This window comes from Poecilia formosa, unplaced genomic scaffold (assembly GCF_000485575.1).
Source record: "Poecilia formosa unplaced genomic scaffold, Poecilia_formosa-5.1.2 Scaffold131, whole genome shotgun sequence".
NCBI lineage: Eukaryota > Metazoa > Chordata > Actinopteri > Cyprinodontiformes > Poeciliidae > Poecilia > Poecilia formosa.
Window position 1 is genome coordinate 468995 of NW_006800070.1, and position 20401 is coordinate 489395.

Genomic DNA, 20401 nt, shown 5'->3' on the forward strand with positions numbered 1-20401 from the left:
CTGGCCAAAATGCGCTACTGCAGGCAGAGAGTGCAGCAGGATGGAGAAATGAATGCTTCCAAAAATAGTTCTCACCTTGTCGAATGAGATTCAACCACATTCAAGGTTTATGTCAGTCGGCATGGAGTCCATCGGACCTGCAGTGTCGTCCCTGCTGTCCTACTGAAGCATTTAGGAGAAAATATGGCTCATGGTTTGTCTTGAAATGATCAGACACCAAGTTCTGATTATAAAATGGAGAGTCCTTTCAGGAAAGTTGTTTAAATTGCAAAGTCAATTTTCTTTTATGTCATGTTTGATACATACAGCATTTTTATAACAGCTTAAGTTAACATATGTACTTAATTATGTTATAAAATGACACAATGCATAATACCGCCACTTATGATTATGAAACAGGCACATGAGTTTCAAAGTCAGAAGTATGAGCTTTAAAATAAAAATATGAGATTTAGAATTTGAATTAAAATGTCAAATTGTACAATATAAAGTCAAAATTTAGAAAATCACAATACTTATAATACTAATTTTGAATTTTAAAGAAAATCTATTAGGAATTTCAAAGCTGGAATGCAAAACGTTAAAAAATGTGATTTCATTCAAAGTCAAAATCAGGATTTTTTTTTTTGTTATCTAATAATCATGACACAAAGTGCCTGTGAATGTCCCGTCATGTCTTCTCTTATCTAACACAACAGGCAATAAGTTTAAGAAAGAATAAAATATGATTTGGGTTCAGCAAAGTTGGCTTTTTGGTAAAAGTCTCTGGATAAACTTGGTTTTACTTTTGATACAACTTGTTAAAAACAAAAAGAAGAAGGAAAAAAACACATTTTCCTTTGTAAGAAAATTATATTGGTAATTTTTATCCTGATTACAAATTCTCCATCTGCATGAATCTGCCAAATTTGTGCCATTTTTGAAGTGCAGTTGGGGGGCCGCACAAAATCAGTCCAAGGGCCACAATTGGCCACCGGGCCGCACTTTGGACATCCCTGGCCTACATGAAGTCAGGAGACCTTTATACATTTTTAACCTTCACGCTGTGGAGGAGTTTTTCTCTCAAACCAGCCAATCAGAGATGGATCGTCTTTCATTCCACCTCTCTGCTGCTCCATCACTCCACACTTTTAAGGCCCATTTGTCAAAATAATTACATTGCAAGTAACAGCGGCCCTCCGTACAGTAAATGTAGAACTAAAGCAGCAAAAAGTGACATATTAATAGCAGAACATGCTGATTGCAGACATGCTGCAGAGAGTCTCCATCCTCTCTCTCCCTGCTCAGAGTGAGCTGCTCTCTCCTGGTTTATTTTGAGGCGGTCTTATCACAGCTGTCGTATTGCTGGTGGCCGCCTGTCCGAAACCCCTCGCCACTCTTTCCCTTTTTCCTTCTGGACCTTTGTCCCGGTAAGACCCCGTTTGCTTGCGACCCTTCCTCTTAGTGGACTGTCTAACACGAAAATATGAGCCAGAGCCGTTTGCTGGAGCCGCTTCTGTCGTTCTCTAACTTACTAATGTGTGTTTCGCTGCATGTGGTGACAAGCTGACCGAGTTTGTTGGAGACGAGAAGCTGCTCAGCGCAGGGAGCGTCATTTGTTTACAACAAACAGATATTTCCTTGTTGGAGGAAACATTTAAATATCTGAGAACTTTGTACCCAGCCACAGATTCTCCAATACTTTCTTTTTTAATGTTTGTTTTTTTAACCTCCTTTCAAAATATTGAAGCGAGTCTTTCACATAACCCTTTTATGTGAATATAAATAGCCGAAGAACTCTTGTTTTCACTGACCCCGACATCAACAAGATGTTGGATTAGAAACAACAACAAAAAATTAATAAATAACGTGCCCATATTAAGAAGTTCCTAAAATAGCTCGTGGGTCTGGAACAGGTGCCGCGTGCTCTGCTTGTGAAAGCGAAGGCTGCGTGAAGGCAGGACTAATTTTATGCACCGCAGACGGGCTCTGACTGTGAGTGTGCACAACACAGGCAGGCAATGTCACTTTATATCACACTATTTGCTCTCTCCTGATTGGTTGGACAGAAGAGCTGTTGGCAGAAAAGGGCGATGTTTCTCATAATCTGTGTTAAAGCAACGCGACACCCTGACCGGCATCTGATGTTTTCTCGTTTGTCGTACGTTTACGTACATTCTTGTATCCTGCGAAAAGTTAGGATGCTGTGTAAAACTAAAAACAGACTGCTATAATTATTATTTTTTTCAATATAATTAAGTGAAACCCAGCAATATATCAAAAGTTGACGGATTTCTTTTTAACTTATGAAATATCAAATTAATTTTGAAAATTGCATTTGTATTCTGTTTTGTAATGTTTAGCAGTTTTTACCTCATAGTTTTGGGGTTTTAAGAGAAGAAAGGGAATCTGATACGGTTTAAGACGTAGGTGTGACTGGAGAAAATAGTCCAATCCTTACTGTGGTTGGCTAGCATGATATTGTAACTATATATTAAATTATTGTCTAATATAAAAAAAAATAGTTTATTGCTCTCTGGCATCTTGCTTTGAGTCTGAGAGATTTTTTTCCTTTATCAAACATGCCATTTATTTAGTGGAAATATTGATGTTGATGAGACTTTCTCCTAAATAATAACCTTTTTCAAGCTTTATAGCTCCACAGTTGAAAATGAGGAGCTGACATTCACAGATGACATTGAAATAAAATCCAGTCCAACATCTGGTTTGAGGCGATTCCTCTGGAACCTGTTGGAGGAACAATATCCCAAAGATGTGGCTTTAACCTAACAGAGCTCTGTGGTTCCTCCTATCAGCCTGAAGTTTTTCATTCTGAGGTCATCAAACCAAAGTTCAGATCTACCATGACTGACTGACACCTGCTGGTTTGCAACCAGCTTCTGACTGAGAAACCAGTAACCTCCTCCCAGTGTCAGAATGTCACCGAGGAAGAAACTGCATCAGGTTTTCTATCACTTTAATATGTCTGCTGTATAACTGATGTATATTTGCATTATCGTTTACAATTTTTATATGTCCGTATCGTGTGGTGGAGCTCAGCCGGCTGGTCAGAGAAAAAGTAGATCCTGATCTCAAAAACTTTGGGCACCTCCGAGCTAAAGTGACTAACGTGATTTTAAGGCCACCAAAGAGGAGATTAACAACAGTAAACATTACAAAACACTGAACATTTGGTCAAAATGGATGACTTGTCCATTCTATGTGCCTTGTACAATCACAAAGCTAACATGCTAACATGGATGTTTTAAATGGTGAGAGAAAGCCACCATTTAAAACATCACAATACATCCATCTCTAACTCGACTCACTGACATTAACAGTATTTCGCAACATAATATCGCTGTCTCATCTTGTCTTATTTCTTCCTGTGGAACAGCTTCAGCTAAGTCTGATGTGGTTGTTCAGATCAAAATGGCGGAAGAACAATGAGGTTTCTTCTAGTTTCTTCTTGACGTCAACAAACAGCATCTGGGTTAAACAAGCAATTCAGCGTTTTAATTATTTATTTATTGTCTCTGAATCAAAAAGCAGCAAATATATAAGTAATAAAACTGCATATTTCAGATCTGTGAAAGTGATATATATATATGCAACAAAATAGCTTAAATTGCAGCAGCCGTTGAGACATATTTGTCATAAAGACATTTCTTATCAGATCTTTGTCTCGCCGTTTCCATGTTGAAACGTTGTCATGCTCTCCATTACAGAGCCGCGTCGCTCCCTCGTTTGCGCTCGCTGAGGATTATGGAGGCTTGTCAGGAGAGCGGCCCCGCCCCCACCGGTCCTGGAGCGTCTCCGGCCGAGGATCGCCACATTGACCTGACAGAGGACCTGGGCCAAAAGCTGGAGGACATCATTAGCACCTACCAGGCAGCCCATATTCCAGCTGAGCCAGAGGACACCGAGGAGGTCACAGCTGCCAAAGAGCCAGATGCCCGCAAGGACCAGAAACTAGAGAAGAAAATGCTAAAAAATCTAGGTCTCGTTATTTCTTCTTTCCTGAATGTTGCATCGATTTTAAGTTCCATGGCTTCGGATTCAGCTCAGTCAGCAAAAGTCCTATAGTTTTACTGAAACTGATAGTTCTGTGAGCTCATCTGTCAGGTATAATACTATACTGAACCTTTTGTACACAGTTTTAGTCACTTTAGGGGATTTTTTTTTCCACAGTGTGGGTTACACAGCTTGTGTAATTTTACATTTTTACACATTGTTGACAATGATGGATGATGTTTGACTGCTCAGGTAAGGAGGCCATGCTGCTAATGCAAAGTTTGAACAAACTCGACACTCCAGAGCAGAAACTGGAAACCATCATAAAGAAGCACGCTGAGCTGGTGAGTAACAGGAAAATCGACGTACAGCTGCCCACGTTAATCTGATGAACATTTGATGAATTTGTGTGTGTGTGTGTGTGTGTGTGTGTGTTTCTCCAGCTAGAGGAGCATCGCAGTGACCAGAAGCAGATGAAGACGTTGCAAAAGAAGCTGCTCCAAGTGATGAAGGAGAAGGACCAGCTGCAGAGCGAGCACAGCCGGGCGGTGCTGGCTCGCAGCAAACTGGAGGGGCTCTGCAGGGAGCTGCAAAGGCACAACAAGACCTTAAAGGTACGTCACTTCTGACGTCATTCAGAAACATTCGAGCATTAACGATCCAAGAGTCAAACTTGAGCGCCATGCTGGTGTTAAAATAACAGATGGTGTCAACATAAACCGCATTAGAAAGCTCAAGATCCGGACAGTGGTTTGCAAAAGTATTCACGTCACTTGAACTCCGACTTTCACTTTACTTCTTCAAACTTTCACATATTTTGTCGGGATTGTGTGTGAAAGAAAAACACGAAGGAGAACAATATTGCAAAGTGGTAGGAAAATGGACAAAGTTTTTCAGAGAACTTTGAGTGTTCACTCTTTAATACTTTGCAGACGGTGTCACCGTGGGCTGCAAGTATAACTGTCTTGACGTTTTACCTGAGTGAGGTTGGCCACTCCATCTTCTTCAAATTAAACAAAATTGGTGTCAAATGTTTGCGCCAGTTTGTGTAGCAAAAATATTTTGTTTGCGCCGCTATTATGTTAAAGATATTGATACGCTTCTAGAGGTCATCAAAGGTCAAAGAGCCCCCACAACATTTACAAATTCACACAAAATATTGTGTCAATCAAGTGTGCTAAGTTTGTGCTGGTCTGCGCTGCAAAAAGTACTGTGGAAATGCTGTGCTAAGTACTAACGCTCCTCCCTGACCCGTAGGAGGAGACGCTGCAGCGGTGCAGAGAAGACGACTTAAAGAGGAAAGAGATCACCACCCATTTCCAGGGGACCCTGAGCGACATCCAAGCCCAGATAGAGGAGCACAGCAGCCGCAACACCAAGCTGTGTCAGGAGAACGGCGCCCTGGCAGAAAAACTCAAGGCCCTCATTGCACAATATGACCAGCGAGAGGCGGTATGGAGCTTACCACACACACAGCCGTCGACTCTGTGCCAGACTCAAAGAGCAGATACAGTACATCACAGAAAGGCCAAACCGTACTCTCACTCTGCGCCAGAGGGGGGAAAGAGTACACGTTAATTTGACGCAATGTGCTCACGCAATCCCTGACCCATCTGCATCCACGCATTCATTACCTTTCACCCTGGTCTTACTTCTATTAGACACAGTAGTCCAGCCAAGCCTTAATCCGAGCGAGAAGTGAAATATCTCTCTGCGTGAAAGCGACTCATAAATCCCCTTGATTGTCTACCAGAACTTGGAAAAGGTTTTCAAGCACAGAGACCTGAAGGAGAAACTTCTGGAAACCAAGCTAGAGCAGGCCAATCTGATCCTGAAGGAGGCCGAGGGGAAGTACAAGCTGGAGAAAGAGCTCGTACGTCCAGTGAATCATGTTTGGGTTATGAGTAAGTGTGAGTCTGCATGTATTAACGTGGGATGTGTCGATACCACAACAGCTTCTTAAACAAGTGGCGGAGTACAAGCTGCAGCTGAGCGGCCTGAAGGAGCAAGAAACAGACATGAGGAGTCAGGTAGGCCAACCGGTTGCCATCTGCAACATTTGTTTGTTTTATTTCAGTTTTAGATTGTTTTCCTTCTAATGATTTCGTCAACTCTTCCCAGCTTGACATGTACTCCAAAAAGTTCGACGAATTCCAAGGTACGGTGTCGAAGAGCAACAGCGTCTACAGCAGCTTCAAACAGGACATGGACAAAGTAAGAACGGCTTTTTGTAATGTTTCCTTCTAGTTACCCGTCACTTGTAAAGCAAAAATAGAATGATCCGCCCAGATTTTTAGAAACAAGAAAAGTGTTTAGCAGTGTGCTATATTTGTATTGTTTAGATGGCCAAGAAAATGAAGAAGCTGGAGAAAGAGTGCCATTCATGGAAGACGCGCTTTGACAGCTGTAACAAGAATCTCATTGACATGGTGGCTGATGTAAGCAACAATTTTCAACAAACTTGAGTGTATTATAAGGATTTTATAGACCAACACTACCTCCCCTAACACATCAGACAGGTTAAGTGATAAACCAAACGGAAAACACCTGCTACCATCATCCCCACTGTTAACAAGGCGGCCTGCGGTAGACTCGAGCTCTGAGAATGTTTAGCGCCCCCTGCTGACACAACAGCACGTTTAGGTGGTACAGGTCAACAAGTGCACCAGTTGTATACTAACAAACCAAAGCCTTCATAATTTGAAAGTATGTTAACAATCAGTGTTTGAAATATTTACTTAATAATCTACCTCAGCTGGTTGTTTACAGCCCAAGCAATTTCCGGTAAGCATCACGGACAAATGTTGGCGATTGGGTAAAGTCTAATGGTGCGTTCACACCAAACGTGTTGCGCCCGTCAAAAACCAGTTCGACTTGTGTACACTTTGAATGCAGAAGCTTGACATTTCGCTCTACACGTAGCGTTTCGCGCATCTGGTTTACATTCAAAGTCTAAGTGGAGGCACGTCAGACATGTGGGATAGCCGTCTAGCCGTTGTTTTCCGTTGGACGCTCTAAGCGGTTCAAATCACGCTGTGCTAGACGCTCAAAACGTGCCACAATGGTCTTGACGCAACTCCACATAGACTTTGAATGTAAACCAGACCCGCTTGATGATTAAAGCACATTTGGCGTGAACACACCATAACACTTCAAGAGTCCACAACTCCAGGAAGCAATTGTGTCTCAATAGCTAAGGGTCCAGATCCTCTGTATGAAGTAGAGCACAGCATACGGGGTGGCTTTTTACCAGGCTAAGTTAGCAACACAAAAATCAGCAAATTCCGCCAATTTCCAACTTGCAAAAGGAAATTGTTCAACTCTGGTGTGACGTTATTCCCTGATCTGACGTCCGACTTCCCAGACAAATGTAACGTAGCATAATTGAGATAAACTTTGCCAGCAGCGGCCCTGAAATAAAATGCTGCTCAGGGTCTCATGCGCCTTTGGGATGGTCTTTGGCCTAGCACATACATTTTCAATAAAAACATTGATGTTTGTTGTTGTAATGTAAGAAAATACCTCAGTTAGAGAGAACTGCAAGAGTTTTGTCTGTGTCATCTCAACAGAGAACCATCAAGGAAAAGGAGTTTGAGCTTCTCACTATCAAGAACCAGAAGCTCGAGAGTCTTTGCAGGGCTTTACAGGAGCAAAGGAAGAACCTATCTGAGCAGGTGCAGGGAGCTCAACCAGACAAACACACTGATGAGCAAGCGCAGAAGGAAGGCGGTGATGTGCCGGAGGCTCCTACAGATCAAAAAGAGGATCATCCAGCTCAGGACACAGGAAACCCCGCCTCCACTGAATCACCAGTGCAAACAACTCCGCTAACCAAAGCACTGGCTAAACTGAAGGCTGAGCAGGCTCTACTGAAAGAGATCGCTGGTTCTTTCACAATATCTCACACGACACCCACAGAATCAGCAGATAGTCAGTCACATGGACTCTCCGAGGGCATCGAAGGGACAGAGGAGAAGCAGGGAGAGGAGAGCAAACACCAGGACGTCCACGAGGATCAAAATCAAGAACAGCGAGATCGGGAGATGGAGTCAGTTGATTAATGCAGAAACCGCTGCAACAGAAAACCCGCTGCATGTAAGAATACAAAAAATATTAATAAAAAAACCCCAACGTGAGCTTTGTCTTTATTGTCCGTTCATCATGCCATGTGTAAAGGTTGAGGTTGCTTTTAGATTTTACCACAAGAGAATTATACACGTGGAGTTTTAAGAATTAAGACTAGAATGAGCCTTTGTTTTTAGGCCAACATTTAGAACTTTACATGAAGAAAAGTGAGATTAAAACTCCTAGAACTGCAAAAGGGAGAGATGCCCAAAACCCACCTAGAAACCAAAAAGTTGGGCATCTCTCGTTCTGTGGCCTAATGAGAGATGTCCAACTTTCTGGTCTCTAGATGTCTCTCATGTTTGGAACAGAAACAGCTGTCTACGTCTGGCTAAAAAGGGCTAAAGAGACTGTATGTCGGGACAACTAAAGAATACCATCAAAGCATGAACTCTTGTTGGGTATTAGGTAGACAGTACTGCAGGGAAGACCCTTATGGTGCGTTCACACCTAAAGCGTTTTGAGCATCAGGCGCGTCTGGTTTACATTCAAAGTCTATGTGGAGGTGCGTCGAGGGTCGTTGCGGTGCGTTTTGAGCGACTGAAACGTCAAGAGTGTCCAATGGAAAACATCAGCTAGAGCTAACGCATCTGACGTGCTCTTGAGGCACCTCCACATAGATTTTGAACGTAAACCAGACAGGTGAAGCAATAGGTCTAGAACAAAATGAAAAGCGTCTGCATTCAAATTGCAGACGCATCGAATTTGAAGTGTCAGACGTGTTTTTGACACAGTAACGCTTTTGGTGTGAGCGCACAATTAGACCTTCAGAACTGCCTCAAGTCTTTGTGGCATAGAGTCAACAAAGTGGCAGAGACATTCCTCTGAGATTTTGGTCCATATTGACGTGATTTGTTGGCTGCACATTCATGACATCAATCTTTCATTCTACCTCACCCCAAAGACGCTCTGTTGGATTGAGAACTGGTGAACGTAGAGGTCATGGCATCACAATGACCTTGAGCTAAGCATGCATTTTCTAATTTATCAAAAAATGTTTCAGGGAAGTTAAATAATTATTAAAAACGTGTTATGCAGTTTTTCACAGACTGGCCTCTTGAGGACATTTGAAGTGTAAAAAGTTGCGTATCTCTTTAAAGTGCCACATTTTAAAAAGTACACGACTAGTTTCTTATGCCAAGACACTCACATGTTTTGTTGAAAGCAGCAGAGCTCTGCTGGACCTCGCTGAGAAAGAGAGCAAGGAAGGTAGGCGGGCAGCGTTTTGTGAGGCCAGACAAGCGCACATAAAAATAGACGGCGGACACAGTGTTCTGCAGTTGGCTGCCAATTTATGGGGGCAGCTTGATTGGTGGACGCAGGAGGCCTGTCAGTCAGTACACATCAGAGTCTAAATGCATGTATTTTGTGTCAAACTGGTTTTTGAAAGGAGATCATTAGTCAGAAAATGCAGACAAAGCTAAACCAGTCAAGTTTGTAACAGGGTGTTTTTTTATATGTGTAAAGCTGTTTATGTCTTTATTTTTCTTTACTGCAAATTATTCTATAGACAAAAATGCTGATTCATTAGTACAATTTTGCATTTTCATGTGAAACAATGTGAAACGTTGAAATGTTTTCTTAATTTTTGATTTCTATAACATATTTCAAAACATTAACAAAAACTACTACACCTTATGAATTCCTTGTACGCCAATTTTCTGACTTACGGCACAATTGACAACTATTTCTAATAGTCACAGCAAACATTACCACCAAGTGTTTTATTGACAAATCTAAATTGAAGATAAAGACACATTTAGAGAATGAAGTGTGGAATTTTACACACTTGTTGAAAAGTGTGTAAAAAAATATACAAAGTAGTTTACAATTGTGTCAAAAAAAAGACTGCTAATTGCGTTTTGTGTGGTTTTTTTTTTTTGTTTTTTTTTTTGGTAAATTACATTACATGAGGCATTAGAAAGAAAACATGCTAGAAAGAATACGTTTAAAAAAAACATGAAAGTAAATAGGGAAAACTGAGGGAAATACAAAGAGACTAGCTCAAATGAACTTGAATCAATCACTTAATGCCTTATGGTGACTAAAGGCAGAGATTTAAAGAACCAGAAAACTTTAAACTTTACACTAGCTGCCATTTGAAACCAACTCTTAGGCCCAAAATTGGGATAAAATAATAAGTCATATTAGTATCATAATCGAATCTCTTGAGTGTGAAATCAAATACATGCTTCCTCTAGTTATGTTTGACATAGCTAATTTAGCTTTAGCTCATTTAGCTAAAGCAAGTTGAAACCTTTACTCTTTCATTTTGATGCTAATAAAAATTGCTTCCAGCTGCGTTGCTTTGCGGGAAGCAGTGGGGAAATTTCGACAGCTAAGGGCGAGTTATTAAAATATGTTTTGAGAAAAGAAAAAAAGCCCCGTATCATCAAGGCTGCTGTCAGAAAGCTGAAGCTTTATTAGCTTTTATTGGGTGCAGCTAACGTGGCCCAGGTGCAGAGAGGCAATGAATTATGACTACTTACCGCGAAGTGTGAAAACATTGGACGGAAACCTTCAGCTAAGCGGTCTTTTTTTTTTTTTAAATCGAAATCGCCACTTATCATCGCCCAGACAGGAGCGTGAGTCTGATTAAATGTGCCTCGGTACGGATAGGTGTGCCGTCCATTTCTGAACGGCAGTATTTCATGTCCGCTTTGTTCTTTGCAGAAAGTGACACTGCAGGAATATCTTTTTGGTAGAGGTAGAAAGACATCGCTGGTGCTACTCCGGTCTGCATGTTTACATGTTCTGACCTCATAAAGAAGTGGACCAGCTTCTGACGGTCACTTTATAAATAAATTGTTGCTTCCTCTTACCTCGAAAAATATATTCACACCCCTAGAAATGTTTCAGTTTTTTTCTAACTTACACTGCAAAAACACAAAATCCTAAGTATTTTTGGTCTAGTTTCCAATGCAAATGTATCAGAACACTTGAAATTAAATTAAACATACAAGTAACTTTCCAGCAAGATATATTTGCTCGTTTTATGTCAATAAATCCTTAAAACCAATGAAAAAGTACTAGCTGTAAGTGAAATAGAGTGGAACTTGTACTCTTTCAGCAATATTAAGGAATGATTTACCTAAAACACGCTCCAATATCTTTAAAAAAAGTTACCTGTAAGTTGGTTTTGTTTTATTTCAAGTGTACTAAGATGTTTGCACTAAAAAGTGGATTGGATTTTGTAAGATTTTGTGGTTTTGCAATGTGGAGCCATGAACGTCACCGTTTGAATTTTTTATTATTTTTTTTAACTCTAATTCTTCTGGGTAAAACGGCTCAAGTTCACCCAGGCTTGATCAGGAGTCATCGGCTTTCTGTCTGGACTTTGACTAGGCCCTTCTAATAATGCTTTGATCTATACCAATACATTGTAGCTCCTGCGGGAAGGAGAAGTGGAAGGTCAGTGCTTTCCCCAGTATGAAATCTTCTGTATTTTCTGACAAGTTTTCTCCCTTATTAGCTCTATTCATCTCTTCATCAACTCTGACCAGCAGAGAAGCAACTTCATATTTTTAATGTGCATTGTAATTGTTCCCCCCTGGTGGTCAACTCTTTTGGAAACCAGTTAAATATTGTGTACAGAACAAGCAAACTGCTCTGCCGCAGTCCTGCCCAGAGGCCCAGAGGCTTGGATTCTTTGATAAAGCTGCTTTTTATGAAATTTAAAGCTTCCTCACTTAGTTTCTGGAAAAGATAACCTGTAGCCCAGGAGATACTTAGAAAGATCAAGAGATTTTGATCAACCACCAGTTGTTCTCTCGTCTATTTAAAAACGTGACTCTTGCTTGGCCTTGTCAGAGTGCGGCAGCTCCAGCAGACCCAGTTGGTGCCACGCAGAGAAACTGGCACGCATGGCCAATGTGGACAAACTTCTGGAGCACATAGGAGACTTTGGACCCTTCCAGAAGAAGATGGTCATCCTTGGGTCTCTGCCATTGGTCCTCATTGTTTTCGTGTTTGTTGGAGTTGTCTTCCTGGGCCACACTCCGGACCACTGGTGCTGGAGCCCCGGGTCCGAGCAGCTCCTGCAGGAGTGCGGCTGGACAGAGGTCAAGGTGCGAGAAGTTACCGTTCCCCACGGCGAAGAGGCCGGATCCTTCAGCCGCTGCCAAACGTTTGCCGTGAACTGGAGCCAAAGCTGGAACAGATGCGAGGCGTTTGAGCAGGAGCTGACTTTAAACGGATCCCACGCTGTGCCGTGTGACGGCAGATGGATGTTTGATAAGAGTCACAAAACTACAGTTTCTGAGGTTGGTACATTATCTGTCTGATAATAAAAAGATTTAGAAATGTAAACTATGAGACAGAAATCAGCAGGAAAGACTAAGCTTGGTTTCTCTAGAAGATTCCCTGTGGATGAGAGCTGCTTTAGCTCTACTTAGAAGTCTGCCTGCAATGCCACATAATATCCATGTGACCATGCAACAGGAACCAAGCTGTCCCTCAGCTAAAAATAAAACAGTGTACAAACTTTCTGAGAAAACCTCTGACACTTTTAGGTATTTATCTTAACTGTCTGGAGATGTTTCCTTGGGAGAATATTTTAATTGTTGGCATTTTTGTCCCCCTGTAAATCTAAAGTTTTAGTTTACATCTGAAAATATTTTCTCATTGTGCCATGGTGCAGTGCTTTACAGAAGCTGTGACTCCCTGTGAGGTTCCCCTTACTTGCTATTATACTTGCAGAGTCGGGTAGTGACTAGTTACATGTACTTGAGTACATTTTTGGAAAAAAATTACTTTTAGGAGGATTTTTACTGTGCTGTACTTTTTACTTTTACTCGAGGGATTTTATTGTGAAGTATCACTACTCTTACTTTAGTAAAATTTCTGGATATTTTCTACCCACAGTGAGAATCTTCACTAAATGAAGAACAAGCTTGTTTTCACCTGAAATTCACCAGACACTCCTTGTAAAGTTTCATAAGTTTTATATTGAAATAAATTGATTTAGAACCATTTTTCTTTTGCATGATCTTCTTATTTTGTACTTACGTTAACTATACTAATTATTCTTATTATGGTCCCTAAAATACCAAAATACATTTGGGTGTTTTTTTTTTTGGTTTTGTTTTCTTTTGGTATATTTATGTTTTGGTCCATCTGATGAAATAATTTTTAACTATTTAAATGATTGATGTTTTGATCAATTACTCATACCTGAGTAGCCTTTTCACCAAATAAATTTTTATTCTCGAGTAATTTCTTTAGCGGCTACTATTTTACTTTTACCCGAGTACAAGTTTTGGGTATACTGCGTAGTTGCAGCAAAAACTATTTCTACAAAGTACTCACTTACTGTTCAGTTTTCTTTGTAAAAAAAACAAACAAACAAAAAAAAACATTGAAAAACAACATTTTCCTCCTCTTTCACAAGAATGCCCAACTTCTTGTTGGTCTATCAATTAAAACCTCAATGAAATTGATAGAAAATGCCAAAAGAAAATCAATACTTTGTGAATACTTGCATAATAGTTTTATACGGATACATAATCATATTTGTAAAAGCCGGTTACGATCTGCTCCCTCTTAGTTTTCACTGGTGTGTGAAAAAGCCTGGCTTGCTGACCTAAATCAGGTGTTCCTGGCTTCTGGGTTTTTTACTGGAGCTTTTGTGACTGGCTATGTGGCTGACAGGTTCGCTTCGCCCCACGACCTACCAACTTTTTACTTCATTGTGTCTTAAAATGAGCTCTGAAGGGCTGCAACAACAAACATCTACGTTGGGTTTTTCACAGGTTTGGCAGAAAGCCATGTGTCGTTGCCTCGATGCTCGGCCTGGGACTCACTGGAGTTGGGATCATGCTTTCACCATGGTATCCGCTGCTGCTCTTCCTGCGGTTTCTGCAGGGATTTTGTGGGAAGGGAGCGTGGACAGCCACTTATGTTCTCGGTAGGTGCTAAATGTTCACTAGCATCACCTTGAGCTGACATCTCTAGTTTATCTTTAGTGAAATTAGGTCCAGTGTGATGTCAACAAAGCAGCTCAGGTTATTTTAAATGTAGTTCAGAACTAAATGACTGTATTTTAATACATTAATGTATAGCTCTGTTGTCTAAAGCTCTCATATTTTTCAGTGGTTGAGTTTTTTGGAGCAGAAAACAGAAAATTTGTATCTATGGTCGGTCGGAGTTTCTACTCCGTCGGTATGGTGATTCTGCCGGGCCTGGCTTACTCTCTGGTCTCCTGGAGGAACCTGCAGCTGGCTATGAGTCTTCCCTGCTTCCTGTTTGTCTTTTACTATTGGTATGACATTTATTTATTTATTAAGAAAGCATCACAGGAGCTCAAACATTTATAGCACGTTGAATACAAGGTTGTTGTTTTTTTTGTTTGTTGTATTTTTCTTTCAAGGATTGTCCCAGAATCTCCTCGCTGGCTGTTTTCTAGAGGAAGAAGCAGAGAGGCCATAAAAGTTGCTTCAGACATGGCGAAATGTAACAATAGAGTTTTGCCACATAATCTTCAAGAGGTATTTGGAAGTACTGCCTGTGTTTTATTATGACTTAGTAGCCATAATAAAATCTTACTGGAATATATTTCAGATGATTTCTTTGGAGGAAAAGAAGGAAGCACCTTCAGTGTCTTTCAAGGATTTATTTCGGACACCAAAGATAAGAAAAAACACACTGATTTTAACTTATGCCTGGTGAGTCAGTTTAGTCACAAGTATTAGCCGCGTTTCCATTACAAATGTGCGCAAATTATTGTCGATATTAATGCTAATGCTAATGAAACACAATTTCGCAATCAGAGATGCAATTAAAATCTCACGGGAAAAGTTTGTTCACGCGATAATTCATTAAAAAACATGTTATGCCATAATGCTCCAACCACTTCCTGTCGTCTTCTTCTTCGTGGTTTGTACCAGTTGTTGATCATGTGAATCGTTTGATGTATAAAAAATATTTCCATTCCAGTTCTGTGAAATAAATTAATTTCGATNGTACTGTGGAAATGCTGTGCTAAGTACTAACGCTCCTCCCTGACCCGTAGGAGGAGACGCTGCAGCGGTGCAGAGAAGACGACTTAAAGAGGAAAGAGATCACCACCCATTTCCAGGGGACCCTGAGCGACATCCAAGCCCAGATAGAGGAGCACAGCAGCCGCAACACCAAGCTGTGTCAGGAGAACGGCGCCCTGGCAGAAAAACTCAAGGCCCTCATTGCACAATACGACCAGCGAGAGGCGGTATGGAGCTTACCACACACACAGCCGTCGACTCTGTGCCAGACTCAAAGAGCAGATACAGTACATCACAGAAAGGCCAAACCGTACTCTCACTCTGCGCCAGAGGGGGGAAAGAGTACACGTTAATTTGACGCAATGTGCTCACGCAATCCCTGACCCATCTGCATCCACGCATTCATTACCTTTCACCCTGGTCTTACTTCTATTAGACACAGTAGTCCAGCCAAGCCTTAATCCGAGCGAGAAGTGAAATATCTCTCTGCGTAAAAGCGACTCATAAATCCCCTTGATTGTCTACCAGAACTTGGAAAAGGTTTTCAAGCACAGAGACCTGAAGGAGAAACTTCTGGAAACCAAGCTAGAGCAGGCCAATCTGATCCTGAAGGAGGCCGAGGGGAAGTACAAGCTGGAGAAAGAGCTCGTACGTCCAGTGAATCATGTTTGGGTTATGAGTAAGTGTGAGTCTGCATGTATTAACGTGGGATGTGTTGATACCACAACAGCTTCTTAAACAAGTGGCGGAGTACAAGCTGCAGCTGAGCGGCCTGAAGGAGCAAGAAACAGACATGAGGAGTCAGGTAGGGCAACCGGTTGCCATCTGCAACATTTGTTTGTTTTATTTCAGTTTTAGATTGTTTTCCTTCTAATGATTTCGTCAACTCTTCCCAGCTTGACATGTATTCCAAAAAGTTCGACGAATTCCAAGGTACGGTGTCGAAGAGCAACAGCGTCTACAGCGGCTTCAAACAGGACATGGACAAAGTAAGAACGGCTTTTTGTAATGTTTCCTTCTAGTTCCCGTCACTTGCAAAGCAAAAATAGAATGATCCGCCCAGATTTTTAGAAACAAGAAAAGTGTTTAGCAGTGTGCTATATTTGTATTGTTTAGATGGCCAAGAAAATGAAGAAGCTGGAGAAAGAGTGCCATTCATGGAAGACGCGCTTTGACAGCTGTAACAAGAATCTCATTGACATGGTGGCTGATGTAAGCAACAATTTTCAACAAACTTGAGTGTATTATAAGGATTTTATAGACCAACACTACCTCCCCTAACACATCAGACAGGTTAAGTGATAAACCAAACGGAAAACACCTGCTACCATCATCCCCACTGTTAACAAGGCGGCCTGCGGTAGACTCGAGCTCTGAGAATGTTTAGCGCCCCCTGCTGACACAACAGCACGTTTAGGTGGTACAGGTCAACAAGTGCACCAGTTGTATACTAACAAACCAAAGCCTTCATAATTTGAAAGTCTGTTAACAATCAGTGTTTGAAATATTTACTTAATAATCTACCTCAGCTGGTTGTTTACAGCCCAAGCAATTTCCGGTAAGCATCACGGACAAAGGTTGGCGATTGGGTAAAGTCTAATGGTGCGTTCACACCAAACGTGTTGCGCCCGTCAAAAACCAGTTCGACTTGTGTACACTTTGAATGCAGAAGCTTGACATTTCGCTCTACACGTAGCGTTTCGCGCATCTGGTTTACATTCAAAGTCTAAGTGGAGGCACGTCAGACATGTGGGATAGCCGTCTAGCCGTTGTTTTCCGTTGGACGCTCTAAGCGGTTCAAATCACGCTGTGCTAGACGCTCAAAACGTGCCACAATGGTCTTGACGCAACTCCACATAGACTTTGAATGTAAACCAGACCCGCTTGATGATTAAAGCACATTTGGCGTGAACACACCATAACACTTCAAGAGTCCACAACTCCAGGAAGCAATTGTGTCTCAATAGCTAAGGGTCCAGATCCTCTGTATGAAGTAGAGCACAGCATACGGGGTGGCTTTTTACCAGGCTAAGTTAGCAACACAAAAATCAGCAAATTCCGCCAATTTCCAACTTGCAAAAGGAAATTGTTCAACTCTGGTGTGACGTTATTCCCTGATCTGACGTCCGACTTCCCAGACAAATGTAACGTAGCATAATTGAGATAAACTTTGCCAGCAGCGGCCCTGAAATAAAATGCTGCTCAGGGTCTCATGCGCCTTTGGGATGGTCTTTGGCCTAGCACATACATTTTCAATAAAAACATTGATGTTTGTTGTTGTAATGTAAGAAAATACCTCAGTTAGAGAGAACTGCAAGAGTTTTGTCTGTGTCATCTCAACAGAGAACCATCAAGGAAAAGGAGTTTGAGCTTCTCACTATCAAGAACCAGAAGCTCGAGAGTCTTTGCAGGGCTTTACAGGAGCAAAGGAAGAACCTATCTGAGCAGGTGCAGGGAGCTCAACCAGACAAACACACTGATGAGCAAGCGCAGAAGGAAGGCGGTGATGTGCCGGAGGCTCCTACAGATCAAAAAGAGGATCATCCAGCTCAGGACACAGGAAACCCCGCCTCCACTGAATCACCAGTGCAAACAACTCCGCTAACCAAAGCACTGGCTAAACTGAAGGCTGAGCAGGCTCTACTGAAAGAGATCGCTGGTTCTTTCACAATATCTCACACGACACCCACAGAATCAGCAGATAGTCAGTCACATGGACTCTCCGAGGGCATCGAAGGGACAGAGGAGAAGCAGGGAGAGGAGAGCAAACACCAGGACGTCCACGAGGATCAAAATCAAGAACAGCGAGATCGGGAGATGGAGTCAGTTGATTAATGCAGAAACCGCTGCAACAGAAAACCCGCTGCATGTAAGAATACAAAAAATATTAATAAAAAAACCCCAACGTGAGCTTTGTCTTTATTGTCCGTTCATCATGCCATGTGTAAAGGTTGAGGTTGCTTTTAGATTTTACCACAAGAGAATTATACACGTGGAGTTTTAAGAATTAAGACTAGAATGAGCCTTTGTTTTTAGGCCAACATTTAGAACTTTACATGAAGAAAAGTGAGATTAAAACTCCTAGAACTGCAAAAGGGAGAGATGCCCAAAACCCACCTAGAAACCAAAAAGTTGGGCATCTCTCGTTCTGTGGCCTAATGAGAGATGTCCAACTTTCTGGTCTCTAGATGTCTCTCATGTTTGGAACAGAAACAGCTGTCTACGTCTGGCTAAAAAGGGCTAAAGAGACTGTATGTCGGGACAACTAAAGAATACCATCAAAGCATGAACTCTTGTTGGGTATTAGGTAGACAGTACTGCAGGGAAGACCCTTATGGTGCGTTCACACCTAAAGCGTTTTGAGCATCAGGCGCGTCTGGTTTACATTCAAAGTCTATGTGGAGGTGCGTCGAGGGTCGTTGCGGTGCGTTTTGAGCGACTGAAACGTCAAGAGTGTCCAATGGAAAACATCAGCTAGAGCTAACGCATCTGACGTGCTCTTGAGGCACCTCCACATAGATTTTGAACGTAAACCAGACAGGTGAAGCAATAGGTCTAGAACAAAATGAAAAGCGTCTGCATTCAAATTGCAGACGCATCGAATTTGAAGTGTCAGACGTGTTTTTGACACAGTAACGCTTTTGGTGTGAGCGCACAATTAGACCTTCAGAACTGCCTCAAGTCTTTGTGGCATAGAGTCAACAAAGTGGCAGAGACATTCCTCTGAGATTTTGGTCCATATTGACGTGATTTGTTGGCTGCACATTCATGACATCAATCTTTCATTCTACCTCACCCCAAAGACGCTCTGTTGGATTGAGAACTGGTGAACGTAGAGGTCATGGCATCACAATGACCTTGAGCTAAGCATGCATTTTCTAATTTATCAAAAAATGTTTCAGGGAAGTTAAATAATTATTAAAAACGTGTTATGCAGTTTTTCACAGACTGGCCTCTTGAGGACATTTGAAGTGTAAAAAGTTGCGTATCTCTTTAAAGTGCCACATTTTAAAAAGTACACGACTAGTTTCTTATGCCAAGACACTCACATGTTTTGTTGAAAGCAGCAGAGCTCTGCTGGACCTCGCTGAGAAAGAGAGCAAGGAAGGTAGGCGGGCAGCGTTTTGTGAGGCCAGACAAGCGCACATAAAAATAGACGGCGGACACAGTGTTCTGCAGTTGGCTGCCAATTTATGGGGGCAGCTTGATTGGTGGACGCAGGAGGCCTGTCAGTCAGTACACATCAGAGTCTAAATGCATGTATTTTGTGTCAAACTGGTTTTTGAAAGGAGATCATTAGTCAGAAAATGCAGACAAAGCTAAACCAGTCAAGTTTGTAACAGGGTGTTTTTTTATATGTGTAAAGCTGTTTATGTCTTTATTTTTCTTTACTGCAAATTATTCTATAGACAAAAATGCTGATTCATTAGTACAATTTTGCATTTTCATGTGAAACAATGTGAAACGTTGAAATGTTTTCTTAATTTTTGATTTCTATAACATATTTCAAAACATTAACAAAAACTACTACACCTTATGAATTCCTTGTACGCCAATTTTCTGACTTACGGCACAATTGACAACTATTTCTAATAGTCACAGCAAACATTACCACCAAGTGTTTTATTGACAAATCTAAATTGAAGATAAAGACACATTTAGAGAATGAAGTGTGGAATTTTACACACTTGTTGAAAAGTGTGTAAAAAAATATACAAAGTAGTTTACAATTGTGTCAAAAAAAAGACTGCTAATTGCGTTTTGTGTGGTTTTTTTTTTTTGTTTTTTTTTTTGGTAAATTACATTACATGAGGCATTAGAAAGAAAACATGCTAGAAAGAATACGTTTAAAAAAAACATGAAAGTAAATAGGGAAAACTGAGGGAAATACAAAGAGACTAGCTCAAATGAACTTGAATCAATCACTTAATGCCTTATGGTGACTAAAGGCAGAGATTTAAAGAACCAGAAAACTTTAAACTTTACACTAGCTGCCATTTGAAACCAACTCTTAGGCCCAAAATTGGGATAAAATAATAAGTCATATTAGTATCATAATCGAATCTCTTGAGTGTGAAATCAAATACATGCTTCCTCTAGTTATGTTTGACATAGCTAATTTAGCTTTAGCTCATTTAGCTAAAGCAAGTTGAAACCTTTACTCTTTCATTTTGATGCTAATAAAAATTGCTTCCAGCTGCGTTGCTTTGCGGGAAGCAGTGGGGAAATTTCGACAGCTAAGGGCGAGTTATTAAAATATGTTTTGAGAAAAGAAAAAAAGCCCCGTATCATCAAGGCTGCTGTCA

The 20401-nt window shown here is 41.2% G+C and overlaps 3 protein-coding genes across 3 annotated transcripts; all 3 read left to right on the forward strand.

Moving 5' to 3' along the window:
• The first annotated feature begins 1301 nt into the window (after positions 1–1301).
• On the forward strand, positions 1302–8129 carry txlnbb (taxilin beta b). The gene is made up of 10 exons (XM_007561831.2): positions 1302–1409; positions 3708–3979; positions 4246–4337; positions 4437–4607; positions 5251–5445; positions 5747–5866; positions 5949–6023; positions 6115–6207; positions 6336–6431; positions 7563–8129. Exons 2-10 carry the CDS (start codon positions 3745–3747, stop codon positions 8052–8054), a joined length of 1569 nt encoding a protein of 522 aa, XP_007561893.1. The 5' UTR covers positions 1302–1409; positions 3708–3744; the 3' UTR covers positions 8055–8129.
• A 3006-nt stretch (positions 8130–11135) lies between these two features.
• On the forward strand, positions 11136–14784 carry LOC103144716 (solute carrier family 22 member 1-like). The gene is made up of 6 exons (XM_007561834.2): positions 11136–12380; positions 13664–13767; positions 13869–14023; positions 14209–14377; positions 14486–14603; positions 14677–14784. Exons 1-6 carry the CDS (start codon positions 11982–11984, stop codon positions 14782–14784), a joined length of 1053 nt encoding a protein of 350 aa, XP_007561896.1. The 5' UTR covers positions 11136–11981.
• A 171-nt stretch (positions 14785–14955) lies between these two features.
• On the forward strand, positions 14956–18005 carry LOC103144793 (beta-taxilin-like). Its single transcript, XM_007561933.1, has 7 exons — positions 14956–14976; positions 15128–15322; positions 15624–15743; positions 15826–15900; positions 15992–16084; positions 16212–16307; positions 17439–18005. Exons 1-7 carry the CDS (start codon positions 14956–14958, stop codon positions 17928–17930), a joined length of 1092 nt encoding a protein of 363 aa, XP_007561995.1. The 3' UTR covers positions 17931–18005.
• The last annotated feature ends 2396 nt before the right edge of the window (positions 18006–20401 follow it).

Bases quoted from the DNA above. Each gene is read 5' to 3' on its own strand.
- txlnbb (XM_007561831.2), top strand. From the start codon at position 3,745: ATGGAGGCTTGTCAGGAGAGCGGCCCCGCCCCCACCGGTCCTGGAGCG. The intron at 5,446-5,746 runs GTATGGAGCTTA...ATTGTCTACCAG, and splicing joins AATATGACCAGCGAGAGGCG to AACTTGGAAAAGGTTTTCAA. The intron at 6,024-6,114 runs GTAGGCCAACCG...AACTCTTCCCAG, and splicing joins AAACAGACATGAGGAGTCAG to CTTGACATGTACTCCAAAAA.
- LOC103144716 (XM_007561834.2), top strand. From the start codon at position 11,982: ATGGCCAATGTGGACAAACTTCTGGAGCACATAGGAGACTTTGGACCC. The intron at 12,381-13,663 runs GTTGGTACATTA...GCTCCCTCTTAG, and splicing joins ACAAAACTACAGTTTCTGAG to TTTTCACTGGTGTGTGAAAA. The intron at 14,024-14,208 runs GTAGGTGCTAAA...CATATTTTTCAG, and splicing joins GACAGCCACTTATGTTCTCG to TGGTTGAGTTTTTTGGAGCA.
- LOC103144793 (XM_007561933.1), top strand. From the start codon at position 14,956: ATGCTCCAACCACTTCCTGTC. The intron at 14,977-15,127 runs GTCTTCTTCTTC...CCTGACCCGTAG, and splicing joins TGCTCCAACCACTTCCTGTC to GAGGAGACGCTGCAGCGGTG. The intron at 15,744-15,825 runs GTACGTCCAGTG...ATACCACAACAG, and splicing joins ACAAGCTGGAGAAAGAGCTC to CTTCTTAAACAAGTGGCGGA.